The 21,415-nt window shown below is 47.4% G+C and overlaps 1 protein-coding gene across 1 annotated transcript in view; it reads right to left on the minus strand.

Moving 5' to 3' along the window:
* Positions 1-2,838: 2,838 nt before the first annotated feature.
* The window catches only part of LOC311136550 (protocadherin-15-like), a gene marked incomplete at both ends in the record, with an annotated part of 186,647 nt that continues 168,070 nt past the window's right edge, over positions 2,839-21,415 (minus strand). The window contains 6 exon segments of the mRNA XM_084170724.1: positions 2,839-3,061; positions 3,785-3,961; positions 5,122-5,210; positions 5,986-6,204; positions 9,103-9,230; positions 12,134-12,274. Coding sequence (XP_084026850.1) covers positions 2,839-3,061; positions 3,785-3,961; positions 5,122-5,210; positions 5,986-6,204; positions 9,103-9,230; positions 12,134-12,274 — 977 coding nt within the window.

Raw genomic sequence — 21,415 nt, forward strand, 5'->3', positions numbered from 1 at the left:
GACTCTGACATTGCTCACTCTAATATTTATATATTTCTTATATTGCTTTAGTTATATTGCTCGTTCTAATATTTCTATATTTGTGATTTGCATGTATTGTTTTGTATTGTCAGGTATTACTGCACTGTTGGAGCTAGGAACATAAGCATTTCGCTACACCCACGATAACATCTGCTAAATACAGTGGGGGAAAAAGTATTTAGTCAGCCACCAATTGTGCAAGTTCTCCCACTTAAAAAGATGAGAGAGGCCTGTAATTTTCATCATAGGTACACATCAACTATGACAGACAAAATGAGAATTTTCTTTCCAGAAGATCACATTGTAGGATTTTTTATGAATTTATTTGCAAATTATGGTGGAAAATAAGTATTTGGTCACCTACAAACAAGCAAGATTTCTGGCTTTCACAGACCTGCAACTTCTTCTTTAAGAGGCTCCTCTGTCCTCCACTCGTTACCTGTATTAATGGCACCTGTTTGAACTTGTTATCAGTATAAAATACATTTGTCCACAACCTCAAACAGTCACACTCCAAACTCCACTATGGCCAAGACCAAAGAGCTGTCAAAGTACACCAGAAACAAAATTGTAGACCTGCACCAGGCTGGGAAGACTGAATCTGCAATAGGTAAGCAGCTTGGTTTGAAGAAATCAACTGTGGGAGCAATTATTAGGAAATGGAAGACATACAAGACCACTGATATTCTCCCTTGATCTGGGGCTCCATGCAAGATCTCACTCAAAAATCCCAGAACCACACGGGGGGACCTAGTGAATGACCTGCAGAGAGCTGGGACCAAAGTAACAAAGCCTACCATCAGTAACACACTACGCTGCCAGGGACTCAAATCCTGCAGTGCCAGATGTGTCCCCCTGCTTAAGCCTGTTCATGTCCAGGCCCGTCTGAAGTTTGCTAGAGTGCATTTGGATGATCCAGAAGAGGATTGGGAGAATGTCATATGGTCAGATGAAACCAAAATATAACGTTTTGGTAAAAACTCAACTCGTCGTGTTTGGAGGACAAAGAATGCTGAGTTGCATCCAAAGAACACCATACCTACTGTGAAGCATGGGGGTGGAAACATCATGCTTTGGGGCTGTTTTTCTGCAAAGGGACCAGGACGACTGATCTGTGTAAAGGAAAGAATGAATGGGGCCATGTATCGTGAGATTTTGAGTAAAAACCTACTTCCATCAGCAAGGGCATTGAAGATGAAACGTGGCTGGGTCTTACAGCATGACAATGATCCCAAACACACCGCCCGGGCAACGAAGGAGTGGCTTCGTAAGAAGCATTTCAAGGTCCTGGAGTGGCCTAGCCAGTCTCCAGATCTCAACCCCATAGAAAATCTTTGGAGGGAGTTGAAAGTCCGTGTTGCCCAGCGACAGCCCCAAAACATCACTGCTCTAGAGGAGATCTGCATGGAGGAATGGGCCAAAATACCAGCAACAGTGTGTGAAAACCTTGTGAAGACTTACAAAAAACGTTTGACCTGTGTCATTGCCAACAAAGGGTATATAACAAAGTATTGAGAAACTTTTGTTATTGACCAAATACTTATTTTCCACCATAATTTGCAAATAAATTCATAAAAAATCCTACAATGTGATTTTCTGGATTTTTTTTTCTCATTTTGTCTGTCATAGTTGACGTGTACCTATGATGAAAATTACAGGCCTCTCTCATCTTTTTAAGTGGGAGAACTTACACAATTGGTGGCTGACTAAATACTTTTTTTCCCCACTGTATGTGTAAGCGACCAATAAAATGTGATTTGATGATTTTAATACTCACTCTTTGAATCTGTTGACAATGGAAGAAAGGAAAGAAAGGAAAGAAAGAAAGAAAGAAAGAAAGAAAGAAAGAAAGAAAGAAAGAAAGAAAGAAAGAAAGAAAGAAAGAAAGAAAGAAAGAAAGAAAGAAAGAAAGAAAGAAAGAAAGAAAGAAAGAAAGAAAGAAAGAAAGAAAGAAAGAAAGAAAGAAAGAAAGAAAAAGAAGAAAGAAAGAAAAAGAAGAAAGAAAGAAAAAGAAGAAAGAAGGGTGTCAGTATTAGCGAGGGCAAATTACAGACACAATGCTTCTTATAATCATTGTCTTAATACAAAAAGAAAGAGAGTGAAATAATTATCTGTAGGCTAAGCCACTTTCCTGAAGCTGAGACACTGATGAAGATGACACAGAGGATTCTTTTCTCATCTGTTTAATATCTAGCCCTGAAGTCGTGACGGCTGTCAGTCAAGCCCTGAAGTCGTGACGGCTGTCAGTCAAGCCCTGAAATCGTGATGGCTGTCAGTCTAGCCCTGAAATCGTGATGGCTGTCAGTCTTGAAATCGTGACGGCTCTCAGTCTAGCCATATGCTGCTCGGTTTGGTTCGCAGGCTCAGAGCAGAGGGAGAAAATCTACCCCAAACCACAACAATCAGTCTGCAGTGTTTATCTGCTCTGACATTAATTAATGTGCTTTCACGCTGTATAAATAGACGATTATGCCGGCGCTCAAAGGAGTTTCCATGGTGAATTGCGGAGAGAAAGCTTGCTTCCTTCTAAAATGATGGGCATTAGGGACAGCCTCTGAGGGCTGGAAAGCAGGTAAAGTGCTGTCTAAACAACTGTGTCTGTCTGCACCACCGTGTCTGTCTGCACCATCGTGTCTGTCTGCACCACCGTGTCTGTCTGCACAACCGTGTCTGTCTGCACCACTGTGTCTGTCTGCACCACTGTGTCTGTCTGCACCAGTACTTGTGCCTTGTGGGCTATTCATCCTCACATTCCCATTTGACACATAATGTACTTCCAATAAAGCATTTGAACTTTGAACTAACTGTTCTTTCTACTCACTGCCTGTAGGTGATGATGACGATGAGGATGGCGGGGATGCAGCAGAGGATGATGATGACGGCTAGGGCGAGCAGCGCCCCCTCGGTGTAGCCCACGGTCTGCACGGCCTTCTTCACGCTGGTCACCACGTCCGGGGAGCGTATCTCCAGGATCCTCCCGCCTCGGCCCAGGTACGGCTGAAACTCCTTGTTGATGTCCAGCAGCTTCCCATCCAGAAACCTCGGATGGAAACACACAGATTACATGTAGTATAGTTACACACCCACACACCCACACATAGTCATCATCATCACTATCACATCATTACAATCATCATCATCAGCATCCCCATCAGTCAGAGGGCCTGGAGTTTTTCCTGATCACCTCACCTGACCTGACCAGGACTTAGTTATAGTTAAGTGGTCAGGAAAAAACGAATGTATCCAGTCATATACCAATTATGTGCATGAGAAAATCAGTATGATATCTATCAGTTAAATCTAAGTACGAACAATGGAACACAGAGAGCAACACTCTACTCCCTGTAATGGCCGGAGGCATAAATGATAGGTGTGGGGACACACTGCTACACAATTATGTTGCCATTGTTCACTAGGTCCATTTGTCACGCTGTGGAGCTGAAAGAGGCAGAGGGCGGTTAGATGTGGAGAGTGGGTAGGGAGCAGTACAGAGTGGTGGGTTAGCCGGTTGTCAGCCAGTTGAATGGCAGAACCGGGGCTGCTGTCGTACTAGGGCATGTGGTTGGCTCTCTAATGAGGGCCTGACTGCAGGGTGACAGGGAACAAAACAACTCTGGTGAGTAGTGACTTCCCCCCTCTGTCTGTCACTGGGTAAACACCTGCTCCACAGGGATGGCGTATCTGGATACTGCAGAGGGTGGCCCTAAGGGGGGCAATCACTTTAGTTATAAACTCAGGGCCACCGTAGTGACAGGCTACTCACTTGAACAGCTCTTGGCGTGAAATGGCCCTGTTGGTCAGAGGGTCGATAGCGTACACCATCAGGTCCGACTTGGAGTAGTCCTCTTGCTCGAAGCCGTCACCGAACCGCCGCGGTCCGATGGACTCCACCACCACTTTGGCCCCTGGAATCTGGTCCTGCACATAGCGCTCCAGGACCCTGCAGAGGGAGAGGAAGCAATCATCAGGTGCTTTGTATAAGAACAAGGTGACAGCAGGATCTTTGGGAAAATTTTCAATGGTGATTTACACTGAGTGTACAAAACATCATGCTCTTTCCATGAGATAGACTGACCAGGTGAATCCAGGTGAAAGCTATGATCCCTTATTGATGTCACTTAGTAAATCCACTTCAAATCAGTGTAGATGAAGGGGATGAGACAGGTTAAAGAAGGATTTTTAATCCTCGAGACAATTGAGACATGGATTGAGTGTGTGCCATTCAGAGGGTGAATGGGCAAGACAAAATATTTATCCCTCTGAGCTCAGAGGGAAAGCAAGGTAGGTGTTGAGCCAATTACCTGCTGAGCCCTGGATGTTCCCTCTCCCCTGGGAAATGCCAAAGAGGATGACAGAACTGAGACCAGGTGGATGTGTCTCCCCTTGGTAGGGGGACAACACTGATAAACTAGGTGGCTCCACAGCTGGGGCCGTAGCTCTGGGAGCGAAAGTGGAGGCCCAGTCAGAGAAAGTCCATCAGGAGGACTGATACTGGTTGACTGTGTCAGTAGGAGGATACGTTGGGTGATGGACAGGTGTACAGTAGCAGTACAGCCAATACACGCGAGCTCACACAGATATGCTGGAATTCACACGTGCAGACTAACACCCCACCCCCAGAGGAACAGGAGACAGCTAAGGAGCCACTGGCACATTTCCTCTTTTGCAATTTAGCTTCAGAGAGAAGTTAGACTTCTACTGATGTTCACAATGCCAATAGCTAAGCAGTAAGCTCAAGACAAGGAGGGAACCATTGGGAAGTGGCTGTGTGAAGTGTATGACAGAGCTCCGATAGAACTGAAGAGGCAGGTGGGGAGAGGCTCGAATGAAGACTGAAGGAAGGCTCGCGTCGCCTGACACTTTAATTTGAGCAGCCATCAAACAGCGGGACCCATTTTCATCTCGGTAGAAGGCGACGATCAAATCAACTCTGAATCATGCAGCCCCCTCAAACACCTGCACGCCTGGGAAAGGGCCAATTGTAAATGTTGCTAAAGTGAGTCACTTGCATATCAAGTTCAGTCACGACTTGAATGTTAAAAGACGGATGCGATATCCTTCTTAATTGAATTATAATAGATTAGATATCTTCTACATTACCCGAGGAGCTTATCCTTGTTCTGTTCCACCACTGTAGGAGCAACATTGGAGACCACCACCTGCATATCCAACAGATTCACCACGGATACCTGGGAAACAGAATTCAATCAAATCATCAACGTGACAGACACAAAACCAGCATCTACTTTTCCATCCCCTCCCTAACTTTAATTTTGGACAGCAGGCTAAACCAGACAGGACCTCTCCCTGTAGTTTGGCGGGAAGGTTCCTTTATGCAGTCCCCATGAAACGAAGCTTCCCGTTGGAATTCGATTAATTTAGCCACAGTGTGGCTCCTCTCGTTCAGGCAGGGCTCTGGCCCAGCCAGCCCCTTGTTTCATTGGCCAAGAGAAGAATGGGCAGGACAGGGCTGTAATGTATAATCAATGATCCCCATATGCCCTGGGACAGTTCAATTTGCAACAAGCTGGGAAGCGGCCAGCACGGAAGGAACACACATTCATCTACTCTCTCAGGGATAGCTAGCCTACCTACCACAAGGCTGGCACCGGACACAGATCGCTGATTAGCTGGAGTATCGCTACTGTGTCTTTCTACAAATGCAATTCCTATGTGAAGCTTTGAATGTGTATTTTGGGAGGAGAGGAGAGGTATGTAGTGCCAGTGTAAACATGGGTGGTGAAGGTATTGACACACACTTAAAGGTCCACAAGCTAGAATTGTTCATAGCTGGCATGGAGTATGAAAAACTAGGCGGGACTGATGGAACTTGAACTGAGCAATGAACAAAGACTCAGAGACCAGACCAATGGCTTTTCACGGAGGAAAGTGCACAGCCATAGAACTATAGTTACTAAAATGGGCATCTCCATTCAATTCTATGGGAACAGGAAAAACACTCACCACCACCTCTGCCTTGCTACTCAGTCCCCCCTCGCCGTAATTGTCAGTGGCGACCACTTCGAACTTGAAGTAAGACCGGCGCATGTTCCTGTACATAATGGCAGTCTTGATGACACCGGTGTAGGGCTCGATGACAAAGCCGTCCTTGCCATTGGTGGTGGGGGGGATAACGAGCCTGTACTGCATGGAGCTGTAATTCCCTGTGTCCTTGTCCAGGGCCTGAGACAGAGACACGCACGCACGCCACACGCACACGCACACACACACACACACACACACACACACACACACACACACACACACACACACACACACACACAGAGAGTCAAAGCATTCAAGAGGTTCAAACACAGCAGCGTCAACAACAAGAACAACAACATAACATCAAGATACCAACCAGCTCATCCATTGAAAATTCAAAGGGCACAGATTTGTTTGGAGAGGTTGTAGTTCTCAATTCTTGCTGTAGGTGGAGTCTTCGAGCTGCGAGCCACTCTCTCTTTAACAGGGACGCAGCTGATTTCACAGGTTGCCTTGTTGCTTTGCAGTGACATTGATTTATTAGACCTATTTTTTTTACGACTGAGACTGAGTGTTAAGGAGCAGAGACAGCAATGTGCCCTGCCCCGCCGAAGTCATTCACACTAATGAGATATTTTCAATATTCTGCAACCCATTTGCATCTCACACTATATACTGTATATGTAAAGGTTCTCTGGTAACAGAATTCACCCCCTGGGTTAGTTATTGATGAGACCAGACCAGACCAGGAATGAAGACACCAGTGTATGAATGCAGTGTGAACATGTGACACAAAGACTGCACCAAGCATTAGAGCGAGAAGAAGGCTGTTGACTGTGTTATGAAAGCCACCCCAACTTGTTTGAAGCTGTGGTTCTGATTTGAGGCTGATTTGCTGTGAAATTGGATGTGTTATTTGCAGATATTCCGCTTTCCTCTCTGTAACAGGGACACAAACACATTCCATCAAGTGCGACTTGTTTTGTGTTCAAATGTACTGATTATGAGATCAATCACAGACAATGTGTGTCACTCAGAAGACAAATTATTATTTATTTCTACAGTGCCGACGCTCCTGTTTAAAGAAGGATTTAAAAGTAGATTAGCCTAATCTTGGGGATGCTGCGCGGCTTTTACAGAGATCATATTCAGATCTGCAATGAATTTCCTATTAGTAAAGAAACAGGGAATAGGCATGAATACTATAGATGAAGATTTTGAACCTGACTGTGAGTGAAACACCTGAGAAGTTGAATGTTACCGTTACGAGATGTGATTGGACAAAGGAGATGATTGGAGATGATTGTGGACTACAGGAAAAAAAAGAGGACTGAGCACGCCCCCATTCTCATCGTTGGGGCTGTAGTGGAACAGGTTGAGAGCTTCAAGTTCCTTGGTGTCCACATCACCAACGAACTATCATAGTCCAAACACACCAAGACAGTCGTTAAGAGGGCACGACAAAGCCTATTCCCCCTCAGGAGACTGAAAAGATTTGGCATGGGTCCTCAGATCCTCAAAAAGTTATACGGCTGCACCATCGAGAGCATTGTGACTAGTTGCATCACCGCCTGGTATGGCAACTACTCGGCCTCCGACCGCAAGGCACTACAGAGGGTAGTGCGTACGGCCCAGTACATCACTGGGGCCAAGCTTCCTGCCATCCAGGACCTCTATACCACTCAGAGGAAGGCCCTCAAAATTGTCAAAGACTCCAGCCACCCTAGTCATAGACTTTTCTCTCTGCTACCATACGGAAAGCGGTACTGGAGCGCCAAGTCTAGGTCCAAAAGGCTTCTCAACTGCTTTTACCCCCAAGCCATTAGACTCATGAAAAGCTAATCATGGCTACCCAGACTATTTGCACTGACCCCCCACCCCCACCCCCTCTTTTACGCTGCTGCTACTCTGTTTATTATTTATGCATAGTCACTTTAACTCTACCCACATGTACATATTACCTAAATTACCTCGACTAGCCGGTGCCCCCGCACATTGACTCTGCACCGGTACCCCCCTGTATATAGCCTCCCTACTGTTATATTATTTTACTGCTGCTCTTTAGTTATTTGCTTTAATTTTGTTACTTAACCATTTTTTCCCCTTTTTTTTTCTTAAAAAAATGCATTGTTGGTTAAGGGCTTGTAAGTAAGCATTTCACTGTAATTTCTACACCTGTTGTATTTGGCGTATGTGGCAAATAACATTTGATTTGATTTGATGTCAGTTCAGTAAATCTTTGACCCAGTAATTCCATTACCTCCTGGTCTAAAGGATTAGCTCTTTTTAGAGGCTCCTGGCAAACCTGTTTGTGACTGTGTGTTCTACCCTAGCCTGACTGGAGCAACAACAGTCGAATGGAGCAATAACCCCCCTCCTCACTTCGACCCCCCCCCAAAAAAATTAAAAATAAATGCAAATGACCCACACTCCCACACCCACCCACCCAACCACACACACCCACACCCACCCCCACCCACAGATACCCACACACACACCCACACCCACCCACACACACACCCACAGTCTCAGTCTGAGCACACTCCCAACAGGCTTTAGCTACAATGGTGTGAAAAACTGACAACTACACACCCCGGTGCACACAGGGGATAATTCCCTTTCACACAGGACTTTGCAGCATGCTATTGACAGATGTGTGGAGATGTTATCTGCGAGCCTCTACGGCCTTAGCATTCTAAGTATTGTCAGAGGTGTCTGAAAGTCTGAGATGGTTGATCCTCCAGCTAGTCATGCATTATCAACACAGGTCAAAGATCCTCCAGCTAGTCAGGCATTATCAACACAGGTCAAAGATCCTCCAGCTAGTCAGGCATTATCAGCACACGTGTCAAAGATTACAACTACAAAACACTGCATTTCAAATGCAAACACAGATAATAGTTCAACCAGACACATTTGTGGGCGTTAAACCTTTTTGTACCTTTGGCTGGTTGCATCGTAAGGAGGAGTGATCGTAGTTTGATCGTTCCATTTTAGAAAAGTTCAATTTTTAGAAACGAATTAGTTGTCCTCTTTAGACACCAATTGCACTATCTAGAAGTGGTCCACTTTGTGTTTGAAAGGAGCTGGGTGTACCTGGACTTGTAGTACAGAAGTGAATGTCTTGGCGTCCTCGGCCACTCCTCCCAGGTACAAGGGTTTGGTAAAGACAGGAGGGTGATCATTCTCATCCAGAACATCAATGAACACCCTCGCTGTGTTGGCTGCAAACAGAGGAGCAAGAACAAAATATGTAAAGATGACCCCAAAGACAAATTTGAATCTCATTTGGATTAAATAGAAAACTAGAGCTCTAAATAGCCAAATGTGCATCATATACAAAATACAAAGTCTACAATACACTGCCAATACACTGATTTAGACGTTTGACTAAAATAGTACAACACTGCATTGCGGTTTGTCATTGATCATAGTAAAATGCCAGGCCACATCCTGAAGGGCTACAAATACGCAGAGGGACCCGCCAAATAAAATGCCATACATCATCTGACAAAATGCTCTGGGGCTGACCAGGGGGACAGACCTGGGGACAGACCAAGAAGACAGACCAAGGGGACAGACCAGGAAGACAGACCAAGGGGACAGACCAGGAAGACAGACCAAGGGGACAGACCAGGGGGACAGACCAGGGGGACAGACCAGGATAGACAGACCAGGACAGACAGACCAGGGGGACAGAACAGGGGGACAGACCAGGGGGAAAGACCAGGAAGACAGACCAGGGGGACAGACCAGGAGGACAGACTAGGAGGACAGACTAGGGGGACAGACTAGGGGGACAGACCAGGAGGACAGACCAGGAGGACAGAACAGGGGGACAGATCAGGGGGAAAGACCAGGAAGATAGACCAGGGGGACAGACCAGGAGGACAGACTAGGAAGACAGACCAGGGGGACAGACCAGGAGGACAGACTAGGAGGACAGACTAGGGGGACAGACCAGGGGGACAGACCAGGAGGACAGACCAGGAGGACAGAACAGGGGGACAGATCAGGGGGAAAGACCAGGAAGATAGACCAGGGGGACAGACCAGGAGGACAGACTAGGAGGACAGACCAGGGGGACAGACCAGAGGGACAGACCAGGAGGACAGACCAGGGGGACAGACCAGGGGGACAGACTAGGAGGACAGACCAAGAGGACAGACTAGGGGGACAGACCAGGGGGACAGACCAGGAGGACAGACCAGGGGGACAGACCAGGGGGACAGACTAGGAGGACAGACCAAGAGGACAGACTAGGAGGACAGACCAGGGGGACAGACTAGGAGGACAGACCAAGGGGACAGACTAGGAGGACAGACCAAGGGGACAGACTAGGAGGACAGACCAGGGGGAAAGACCAGGAAGATAGACCAGGGGGACAAACCAGGAGGACAGACTACCAGGGGAACATAGCTATATTCAATACAATTCACGACTTGATTTAAAACCCTTTGTTTAACCCTTTCTCATGCACAGGAGGCTGGTGGCACCTTAATTGGGGAGGACGGGCTTGTGGTAATGACTGGACCAGAATCAGTGGAATGGTGTCAAATACCTCAAACACATGGTTTCCAGGTGTTAGATGCCATCCCAATAGCTCCGTTCCAGCCATTATTATGAGCTGTCCTCCCCTCAGCAGCATCCAATGTTCTCATGGTTGGAGTGTTGATGGATTTGTCCAAAATAGTGTGAAATAAAACATTTCCTTTTTCTCCTTGCATTTATGGCAGTGTAAGTTGTTGTTATGTCATATATTAAGCATTAATCAGTTAAATTAGACATTGAATTTGAACCCTGTAAGAATCCTGAATCTAGCTGTCGGACAGTTTTTTGTGTAGAGATCTCAGAAATGCAGTGTAACTACTTAACATTTCGTGCATCCTTATGTTATGGGGTGAAACAGTTTTCATGGACACAAAAATCACATATTTTAGAATGTAATAATAATTTGATTATCAATGCAATGGCAGAGTCTAAATATTGTATTATTCTTAAAGTGGTAATGGCCTACTTTTTTTTTACACTTTTTGCATGCTTGCACGCTCTCACACACACACACATGCTCATCACTGTATTATGAAGACACTTGGTTGAATTGATTCGAGCCACATCACTGTGCACACACACACACACACACACACACACACCCCTGCATAATCAGTGATGTGGCTCGAATCAATTCAACCAAGTGTCTTCATAATACAGTGATGATGGTCACCTACATAGCCAAACGCAGTGGGGAGTACCCATCCACTCTCTGCTCGAGAGCAGCCATTTAACACGCTACCTCCCTCCAGCGGAATGAATCAAACAACATCAATAGCCCCCCCCATGATGAAACTTCCACCACATCTCAAATATAGCTACCAGGCCTGCTCCCCCCCCCCCCCCCCCCCGGCCCCCCCCCCAGCTTGAATAACACACAGTGAGTGGCCTGGGTATAGTAGTCAATTGAGTTTGAGTAGAGAAAGAAATGCTGAATGTAATTCTAATTGTAATCTGGGCATAACATACAACAGTGATCACTGGCCTAATCAAATCTCTACAAGCCTCTTTTATTCTAGAATCGACTAAGTTGGCATTTAGACATAAGAGGATGACAGTGTTATTGTAATCAAATTGATTTGAGTGATTGTTTCTGCATATTGAGGAGACATGATGAGATTGTCAAGAAAGGATACATTTTTTTATTTTTTATCTGCCACATTTACCAGTAACTGCTAAATCAAAATGTCTCCTCCTCCTACTCCTCCTCCTCCTCCGCAACTCAGCATGAATTTGACTACTCAGAAAGCAAAATATCGTGAAAGGATGAGGCGTGCTTTTAAGTATTTTGGAAAAAGCAAAGATGGGAAATAATTTACAGGCAAATGCCACATTTCTGTTACAAGAGAGACAAACAGAGAGACGGCAGAAATAAGAATGTGAATTTCAATTACTCCGTCTAAAATAAGGTTGTAAAAGGCTTTTGGGCCAACCATTGCCTTCCGTTTTTAAGTCTCTCTGAGGCCATTATCTCAGAAGCTACAGAAGGCTTTTAGCCCTGGTCAAAAGTAATGCACTATATAAGAAAACAGGTTGCCATTTTCTAAGTGACAGTTTGAATGGCAGGCAGGCTTACTCTTGGAGGGCGCTCGGAGATTGGACTCGACCACCCCCATGGAGTCAGCCTCTACTCTGAGGCTGTAGCTGGCGTTGGTCTCATGGTCCAGCAGCTTGACTGTAGAGATCACCCCGGTGTTGTTGTTGAGCCTGAACACACCTGCGAGAGGACGAAAACATAGTCAAAAACATACCGATCAACAGAATACAGTTAAGAGTCAGCTCCATATCATTTCATACTGTATCAATCCTTGGGTAGAATGACAAGGCCGTTCACCTCCCCAAATCCCACTGTGTGTGGTGTCACGTGTTGAGGCACGACACCAGAAAGAAATGACACTAGACTGGAAAATCACTTAGTCACTGATTGATTTTGTGTAAGGCATAATTGATGCACATGCACAGCAGGAATGCACCGAAGAGCATAGCTAGCACTCATCTCACTCCCCCTTATTTTCAGACCTACAATTATGTCCTCCCAGTATGCCATAAACCTTGAATTCAACAACAGTGAATCTTCCTGGTGCTTCTTCATTGAATCTAATGAGAGTTAAAAGCGAAGCCAACTCCCTTTGTCTTCAGATGACTAAACGCTCCAGATGTAGTTGAATGCGAGGCTCAGTATGGGGATGCAATTGAATCTTTTCACACTCTGAGAGGCAGGAGCCCAGGTTTTAATCACAGTGAGGAACGATGGGAGGATGTACAGGTCTAATCATCCCTCAGGGCGCTTTTTCATGACAGTAACTCTGTCATGACTGGGGCACACACATATACACACACACTTTGGTAGACTTAGGGCCAAAAAAAGGATGCTTTCTCAGGGCAGATGACTGACTAGAGCCATATAGAGGTGTATAGAGGTTTATAGAGCTGTATAGAGGTTTATAGAGGTGTATATAGGTTTATAGAGGTTTATAGAGGTATATAGAGCTGTATAGAGGTGTATAGAGCCATATAGAGGTGTATAGAGGTTTATAGAGCTGTATATAGGTGTATAGAGGTGTATAGAGCTGTATAGAGGTGTATAGAGCCATATAGAGGTTTATAGAGCTGTATAGAGCCATATAGAGGTGTATAGAGGGTTATAGAGCTGTATAGAGCCATATAGAGGTGTATATATGTTTATAGAGCTATATAGAGTCATATAGAGGTGTATAGAGCAGTATAGAGCTGTATAGAGCCATATAGAGGTGTATAGAGGTTTATAGAGGTTCATAGAGCCGTATAGAGCCGTATAGAGCTGTATATAGCCATATAGAGGTGTATAGAGGTTTATAGAGGTATATAGAGGTGTATAGAGGTGTATAGAGCCATATAGAGGTTTATAGAGGGTTATAGAGCTGTATAGAGCCATATAGAGGTGTATAGATGTTTATAGAGCTGTATAGAGTCATATAGAGGTGTATAGAGCAGTATAGAGCTGTATAGAGCCATATAGAGGTGTATAGAGTGTTATAGAGCTGTATAGAGCCATATAGAGGTGTATAGAGCTGTATAGAGGTATATAGAGCCGCATAGAGCTGTATAGAGGTGTATAGAGGCGTATAGAGCCGTATAGAGGTGTATAGAGCCGTATAGAGGTGTATAGAGCCGTATAGAGGTGTATAGAGGTGTATAGAGCCATATAGAGGTGTATAGCGCCGTATAGAGGTGTATAGAGGTGTATAGAGGTTTATAGAGCTGTATAGAGCCATATAGGGGTGTATAGAGGTGTATAGAGGTATTTACATTTACATTTTAGTCATTTAGCAGACGCTCTTATCCAGAGCGACTTACAGTTAGTGAGTGCATACATTTTGATTTTTTATAGTTTAGAGCTGTATAGAGATGTATAGAGCCGTATAGAGGTTTATAGAGCTGTATAGAGCCATATAGAGGTGTATAGATGTTTATAGAGCTGTATAGAGCCATATAGAGGTGTATAGAGGCGTATAGAAGTGTATAGAACCATATAGAGGTGTATAGAGGCGTATAGAGGTGTATAGAGGTTTATAGAGGTGTATAGAGCTGTATAGAGGTGTATAGAGCCGCATAGAGGTTTATAGAGTTGTATAGAGCTGTATAGAGCCATATAGAGCTGTAAATAGGTTTATATAGCTGTATAGAGCCATATAGAGGTGTATATATGTTTATAGAGCTGTATAGAGATGTATAGAGGCGTATAGAGCCATATAGAGGTGTATAGAGCCGCATAGAGGTGTATAGAGCCGTATAGAGCCGCATAGAGCTGTATAGATGTATATAGAGGTGTATAGAAGCGTATAGAGGTGTACAGAGCCGTATAAAGGTGTATAGAGCCGTATAGAGGTGTATAGAGGTGTATAGATGCGTATTGAGCCGTATAGAGGTGTATAAAGCTGCATAGAGCCGTATAGAGCCGTATAGAGGTGTATAGAGCCGTATTGAGGTGTATAGCGCCGTATAGAGGTGTATAGAGGTGTATAGAGCCGTATTGAGGTGTATAGCGCCGTATATAGGTGTATAGAGGTGTATAGAGCCGTATAGAGCCATATAGAGGTGTATAGAGGTGTATAGAGCCATATAGAGGTGTATAGAACCGTATTGAGGTGTATAGAGCCGTATAGAGCCGTATAGAGCTGCATAGAGCCGTATAGAGGCGTATTGAGCAGTATAGAGCCGTATAGAGGTGTATAGAGCCATATAGAGGTGTATATAGGTGTATAGAGGTGTTTAGAGCTGTATAGAGGTGTACAGAGCCGCATAGAGGTTTATAGAGGTGTATAGAGCCATATAGAGGTGTATAGAGCCGCATATAGGTTTATAGAGCTGTATAGAGCCATATAGAGGTGTATAGAGGTGTATAGAGCCATATAGAGGTGTATAGAGCCGTATTGAGGTGTATAGAGCCGTATAGATCCGTATAGAGCTGCATAGAGCCATATAGAGGTGTATAGAGGTTTATAGAGCTGTATAGAGCCATATAGAGGTGTATATAGGTTTATAGAGCTGTATAGAGCTATATAGAGGTGTATAGATGTTTATAGAGCTGTATAGAGCCATATAGGGGTGTATAGAGGCGTATAGAGATGTATAGAGGTGTTTAGAGCTGTATAGAGGTTTATAGAGCCGTATAGAGGTTTATAGATTTGTATAGAGCCATATAGAGGTGTATAGATGTTTATAGAGCAGTATAGAGCCATATAGAGGTGTATAGAGGCGTATAGATGTGTACAGAGCCGTATAGAGGTGTATAGAGGTGTATAGAGGTGTTTAGAGCTGTATAGAGGTGTATAGAGCCGCATAGAGGTTTATAGAGGTGTATAGAGCCATATAGAGGTGTATAGAGCCGCATATAGGTTTATAGAGCTGTATAGAGCCATATAGAGGTGTATAGAGGTTTGTAGAGGTGTATAGAGCTGTATAGAGGTGTATAGATCCGCATAGAGGTTTATAGAGCTGTATAGAGCTGTGTAGAGCCATATAGAGCTGTATAGAGGTTTATATAGGTGTATAGAGGCGTATAGAGGTGTATAGAGGTGTTTAGAGCTGTATAGAGGTGTATAGAGCTGCATAGAGGTGTATAGAGCCGTATAGAGCTGTATAGAGCCATATAGAGCTGTATAGAGGTTTATAGAGCTGTATAGAGCCATATAGAGGTGTATAGAGCTGTATAGAGATGTATAGAGGTGTATAGAGCCGCATAGAGGTGTATAGCACCGTATACAGGCGTATAGGTCCGTATAGAGGTGTATAGAGCCGTATAGAGGTGTATAGAGGCGTATAGAGGCGTATTGAGCCGTATAGAGGTGTATAAAGCTGCATAGAGCCGTATAGAGGTGTATAGAGCCGTATTGAGGTGTATAGAGCCATATAGAGCCGTATAGAGGTGTATAGAGCCATATAGAGGTGTATATAGCTGTTTTGAGGTGTATAGAGCCATATAGAGGTGTATATAGCTGTTTTGAGGTGTATAGAGCCGTATAGAGGTGTATAGAGCCGTATTGAGGTGTATAGAGCCATATAGAGCCGTATAGAGGTGTATAGAGCCATATAGAGCCGTATTGAGGTGTATATTTGTCATGAGCCTCTCACTCCACCGGGTTACCACCTTAATTTTCTTCCACTCTGCTCACCACTCTCTCTACTCAGCCTAACTAGCTCCACCTGTCCCTGCTCTGCTCTGCTCTAATTACTCTGCCAGCTGCGCTGCATTACCCACTACCTCTCCCAGTATTTAAGGCCCTGTCTTTCAGCTCTCCGGTGTCAGATCGTCTGCAAAGCTCACACCCGGAACCTGTTTGCTCGCGCTTCTGGCTCACCCTGGTTTTGTGACCCCGGACCTGCCTGATTTTTGGATACTCTTCTGCCCCAGGAGATCCAGACCTGCTTCTGCCATAACGACTCCTGACTACTCTTCAATCCCGGTAACTCTGACCAGCCTTCTGCCTTGCTACTACGTATTTTGGATTTCCCTTGAACTGTACTGCTGCCTTGTTTCATTCCGCCCTGTTGTGTCTGTGTCTCCCCCCCCCCAGGACTTCTGGACCACCCACCACCGGCTTCATAGGACGCATCGCTGCCACTGGGGGGGGCACAGACCCAGCACATTGGACGGGATCCCTGTTACCCCTGGAGCCTTCATTTACTCCCCACTTCCCTTTTCCCTTAAGTTTTAATAAACTTTCTGGTGTGACGCAATTGTGGTCCTCTGGTCGTCTGTCTGAACCGTGACAGTACGATCTGACCATTATGGACTCAGCGCACACTTTCCCCGACATGGAAACCGATGAGCATGAGCAGCAGTTCCAGCAGCAGCAACAACAACTCGCCATGATCATTCAACTCCTCACCAACCTTACCCCAGCCAGTCTGCCCACCAGCCCTGCCCCCGAGTTATCTGCCCCGGTCATTGCAGCCGCTGCTCCGGAACCCAAGATTGGAAACCCCGAGCGGTTCAACGGCGACTCAACCCAGGTCCGGCCATTCCTGACTAGCTGCCGACTTCAGTTCTCCTTGCAGCCAAGGACCTTCGCCACGGAGGGGGCTAAAGTTGGGTATGCCATCACTCACCTGACGGGCCGAGCTCGACTCTGGGGAACAGCAGAGTTCGAACGTCAAACCCCCGCATGTGCAACCTTCGACCTGTTTGCTGAGGAGATGCTGAAGGTGTTTGACCTGGATTCACCAACCGCAGAGGCGTCTCGTGAACTGTTCAGTATTCGACAAGGCAGACGTACAGTCGCAGACCATTCCATCGACTTCCGAACCCTGGCTAGACGAAGTTCTTGGAACACACCATCGTTGGTGGACGCGTTCTTCCATAGTTTGGCTGACTATATCAAGGACGAGTTGGTCTCCCATGAACTGCCTTCCACTCTTGATGAAGCCATCGCACTGACTGTCAGGATCGACAGAAGGATACAGACCCGTCGTCGTGAGAGGGGGCGCCAAGGTCCACCTACTACCGGCATTCGGAGAGATCCGACTGGGCTCCTGTCATCTACTGCCACTCACCCAGGTCAGCTTGATCAGTCTGAGCCTATGGAGATTGGGCGAGCCTCTCTCACTCCTGCAGAGCGCCAGCGCCGCTTCACCTCAAACCTCTGCCTCTATTGTGGAGGTGATGGACATCGTGTGGTAACCTGCCCTTTAAAGGGCCGAAGCTCACCGGGCATAGGGGGAGTCCGGTTGAGTTCAATGACCATCCAGTCCTCCGACCGCAAACCCCTGCTGCAAGTTCACCTCCGCCTCTCTGACTCAACTCACACCCTGGCTGCTCTGGTGGATTCTGGCGCCGAAGCCAACATAATGGACATCAAGCTGGCACGCCAACTGGGACTGGAGAACCTCCGTTTGACACCTCCTATTCCTGCCCGGGCACTGGACGGACACTTACTCGGATCGGTCACTCATGTCACGGCCCCGGTCTCGATGGGTCTGTCCGGAAACCATCAAGAAACTATCCAGTTTCACCTGCTCCCCTCTCCAGGCCAACCCCTCATCCTGGGTTACCCATGGCTCCGCCGGCACAACCCTCAGCTCGACTGGGTGACCGGGGTGATCAGGGAGTGGGGAGAGGACTGCCACCGAACCTGCCTGCTTGCTGCCGCACTACCCCCTCGGCCAGTACCTACTAACTCCGCTCCTGACCTCTCCAATGTCCCAGAATGCTACCATGGTCTCAGAGAGGTGTTTAACAAAGCAAGAGCCACATCTCTGCCCCCTCACCGACCGTACGACTGTGCCATCGACCTCCTCCCTGGAACAGCCCCTCCAAAGGGTCGTCTTTATTCGTTGTCTGCTCCTGAAAGAAAGTCCATGGAGGACTACATCAATGGCTCTCTGTCCGCAGGATTAATCCGTTCATCTTCATCTCCTGCTGGTGCTGGCTTCTTCTTTGTGGGGAAGAAGGACGGATCTCTTCGCCCCTGCATCGACTACAGGGGACTCAACGACATCACAGTGAAAAACCGTTACCCTCTGCCTCTGCTCACCTCTGCTTTTGAGTTGCTCCAGGGAGCCACTGTTTTTACCAAGTTGGATCTCAGAAACGCTTACCACCTAGTGCGGATCCGGGAGGGAGATGAATGGAAAACCGCATTCAATACACCAACAGGCCACTACGAGTATCTGGTTATGCCTTTTGGCCTCACCAATGCTCCTGCTGTGTTCCAGGCTCTAGTGAATGATGTACTGCGGGACATGTTAAACAAGTTTGTCTTCGTTTACCTGGATGACATCTTAATCTACTCCAGAAACCTGTCTGAACACACCCGCCATGTCCAGCAAGTCCTTCATCGTCTTCTGGAGAATTCCCTCTACGCCAAGGCAGAGAAATGTGAGTTTCACGTCAAGACAGTGGCCTTCCTGGGGTACATAGTGGCAGAGGGAAGTATCCAAATGGATCCTGCCAAAGTATCAGCAGTCACTTCATGGCCAGTTCCGGAGAACAGAAAGAAGCTGCAACAGTTTCTGGGGTTTGCTAACTTCTACAGAAAGTTTATCCGGAACTACAGTACCGTTGCTGCCCCTCTCACTGCTCTAACCAGCACCAAGCAACCCTTCACCTGGACCCCAGCAGCCGACAAAGCCTTCAGTACCCTCAAGGTGAGGTTCACCTCCGCTCCCATCCTCCAGATGCCTGATGTGGACCGGCAATTCATTGTGGAGGTGGACGCCTCGGATGTGGGAGTTGGTGCTGTGATTTCTCAGTGGGCTGCGGAGGATAGGAAGCTCCTGCCCTGTGCCTTTTTCTCACGTCGGTTGTCCCCCTCTGAGTGCAATTACGACATAGGGAACCGTGAGCTGCTGGCTGTGAAGCTTGCCTTGGAGGAGTGGCGTCACTGGCTGGAGGGGTCCACCATTCCATTTCTCGTTTGGACCGATCATAAGAACTTGGAGTACATCCGCACGGCCAAACGGTTGAACTCCAGGCAGTCCCGCTGGGCCCTGTTCTTCACCAGGTTTAATTTCACTCTGTCATACCGGCCTGGATCACGCAACACCAAGCCAGACGCCCTCTCCCGTCAATTCCAGAAGGATGACACCCCCTCCAAGGACCCTGTGTCGATTCTGCCAAGTCCCTGCATCGTTGCAGCTCTGACCTGGGCTGTTGAGGAACAGGTGCTGGAGGCTCTCCGTAACCAGCCAGGTCCCAGCACTTGCCCAGCTGACCGCCTTTTTGTCCCCGAAGACCTGAGGTCCCAGGTCGTTCAGTGGGGACATGACTCCCGCCTAGCTTGTCACCCTGGCTCCACCCGCACTTACAACCTGCTCGCCCAGAGGTTCTGGTGGCCCTCTCTGAGAAAGGATGTACGGGAATTCGTCCAAGCCTGCCCCATCTGCAACCAACACAAGTCGTCCTGCCAGCCCCCAGCCGGATTGCTGCAGCCCCTGCCTGTGCCCAGACGTCCCTGGTCTCACATCGCCCTTGACTTTGTCACGGGGCTGCCCCCTTCAAGTGGCATGACCGTCATTCTCACCATAGTTGACCGTTTCAGCAAGATGGCACACTTCATTCCCCTCCCCAAGCTCCCAACCGCCAAGGAGACCGCCCAGGTGGTCCTGGAACACGTCTTTCGGATCCACGGACTGCCAAAGGATGTAGTTTCTGACCGTGGTCCACAATTCTCCTCCGCTTTTTGGAAGGAGTTCTGTCACCTGCTGGGAGCCACAGTCAGTCTGACTTCCGGATTCCATCCCCAATCCAATGGGCAGTCAGAGTGGGCTAATCAGGAGCTCGAGAAGGCACTGCGATGCATGACTTCACGCAACCCCCACTCCTGGTCGCAGCAATTGACATGGGTGGAGTACGCACACAATTCTCTGACCTGCTCTGCCATCGGTATGTCCCCTTTCCAATGTGTTTATGGATACCAGCCTCCTCTATTTGCCAGCCAGGAAGAGGAGGTTACTTGCCCATCTGCACTTGCTTTTGCCCGTCGATGTCGCCGCACCTGGTCACAAGCCCGAGCCACACTCCTCAGATCCGTTGCCAGCTACACTACCGGGGCCAACCGTCGGAGAATTCCTGCTCCCACCTACCATGTTGGTCAAAGGGTGTGGTTGTCATCGAAGAACCTGCCACTCAGGGTGGAGTCGCAGAAGCTGGCACCTCGGTTCATTGGCCCATTCCCTATCATAAGAGTGATTAGCCCAACTGCTGTCCGGCTCCAACTGCCTAATTCCCTGAGGGTGCACCCCACTTTCCATGTGTCTAAGATTAAGCCCATCCATGAGAGTCCGCTGGTCCCTGCTGCGCCTTGTCCTCCTCCTCCACGGCTCGTCGATGGTGGTCTGGTTTACACCGTCCGCCGCCTGCTTCGGTCCAGACGGAGGGGTAGGGGTCTCCAGTACCTCATTGACTGGGAGGGCTATGGACCTGAGGAAAGGACCTGGGTGCCAGCTAGTCGGATTGTGGATAGGACTCTCATCACCGCTTTCCACCAACGGCATCCTGATCAACCTGCAATCCGTAGGGGCCGCCCCAGAGGGGTCCCTAACCGTCCGGCCCGCTCGGCTTCCTGTCCTGTGCCTGATCCTGTCTCGGGACCTGTCCCATCTCCCGACCACGGCCCTCCGGCTTCCTCCGAGGATGAGGACGTTCACTCGGACCGTTTGAGGAGTTCTAGCCCTCCTCCGGCTCCCCTCCTCCCGCCCGGCGTGGTGTTGCTCTTGGGACTTCTGGGGCCGTCCCTTGGGGGGGGGGTTCTGTCATGAGCCTCTCACTCCACCGGGTTACCACCTTAATTTTCTTCCACTCTGCTCACCACTCTCTCTACTCAGCCTAACTAGCTCCACCTGTCCCTGCTCTGCTCTGCTCTAATTACTCTGCCAG

Source organism: Coregonus lavaretus, assembly GCF_964263955.1.
Source record: "Coregonus lavaretus genome assembly, chromosome: 1".
NCBI lineage: Eukaryota > Metazoa > Chordata > Actinopteri > Salmoniformes > Salmonidae > Coregonus > Coregonus lavaretus.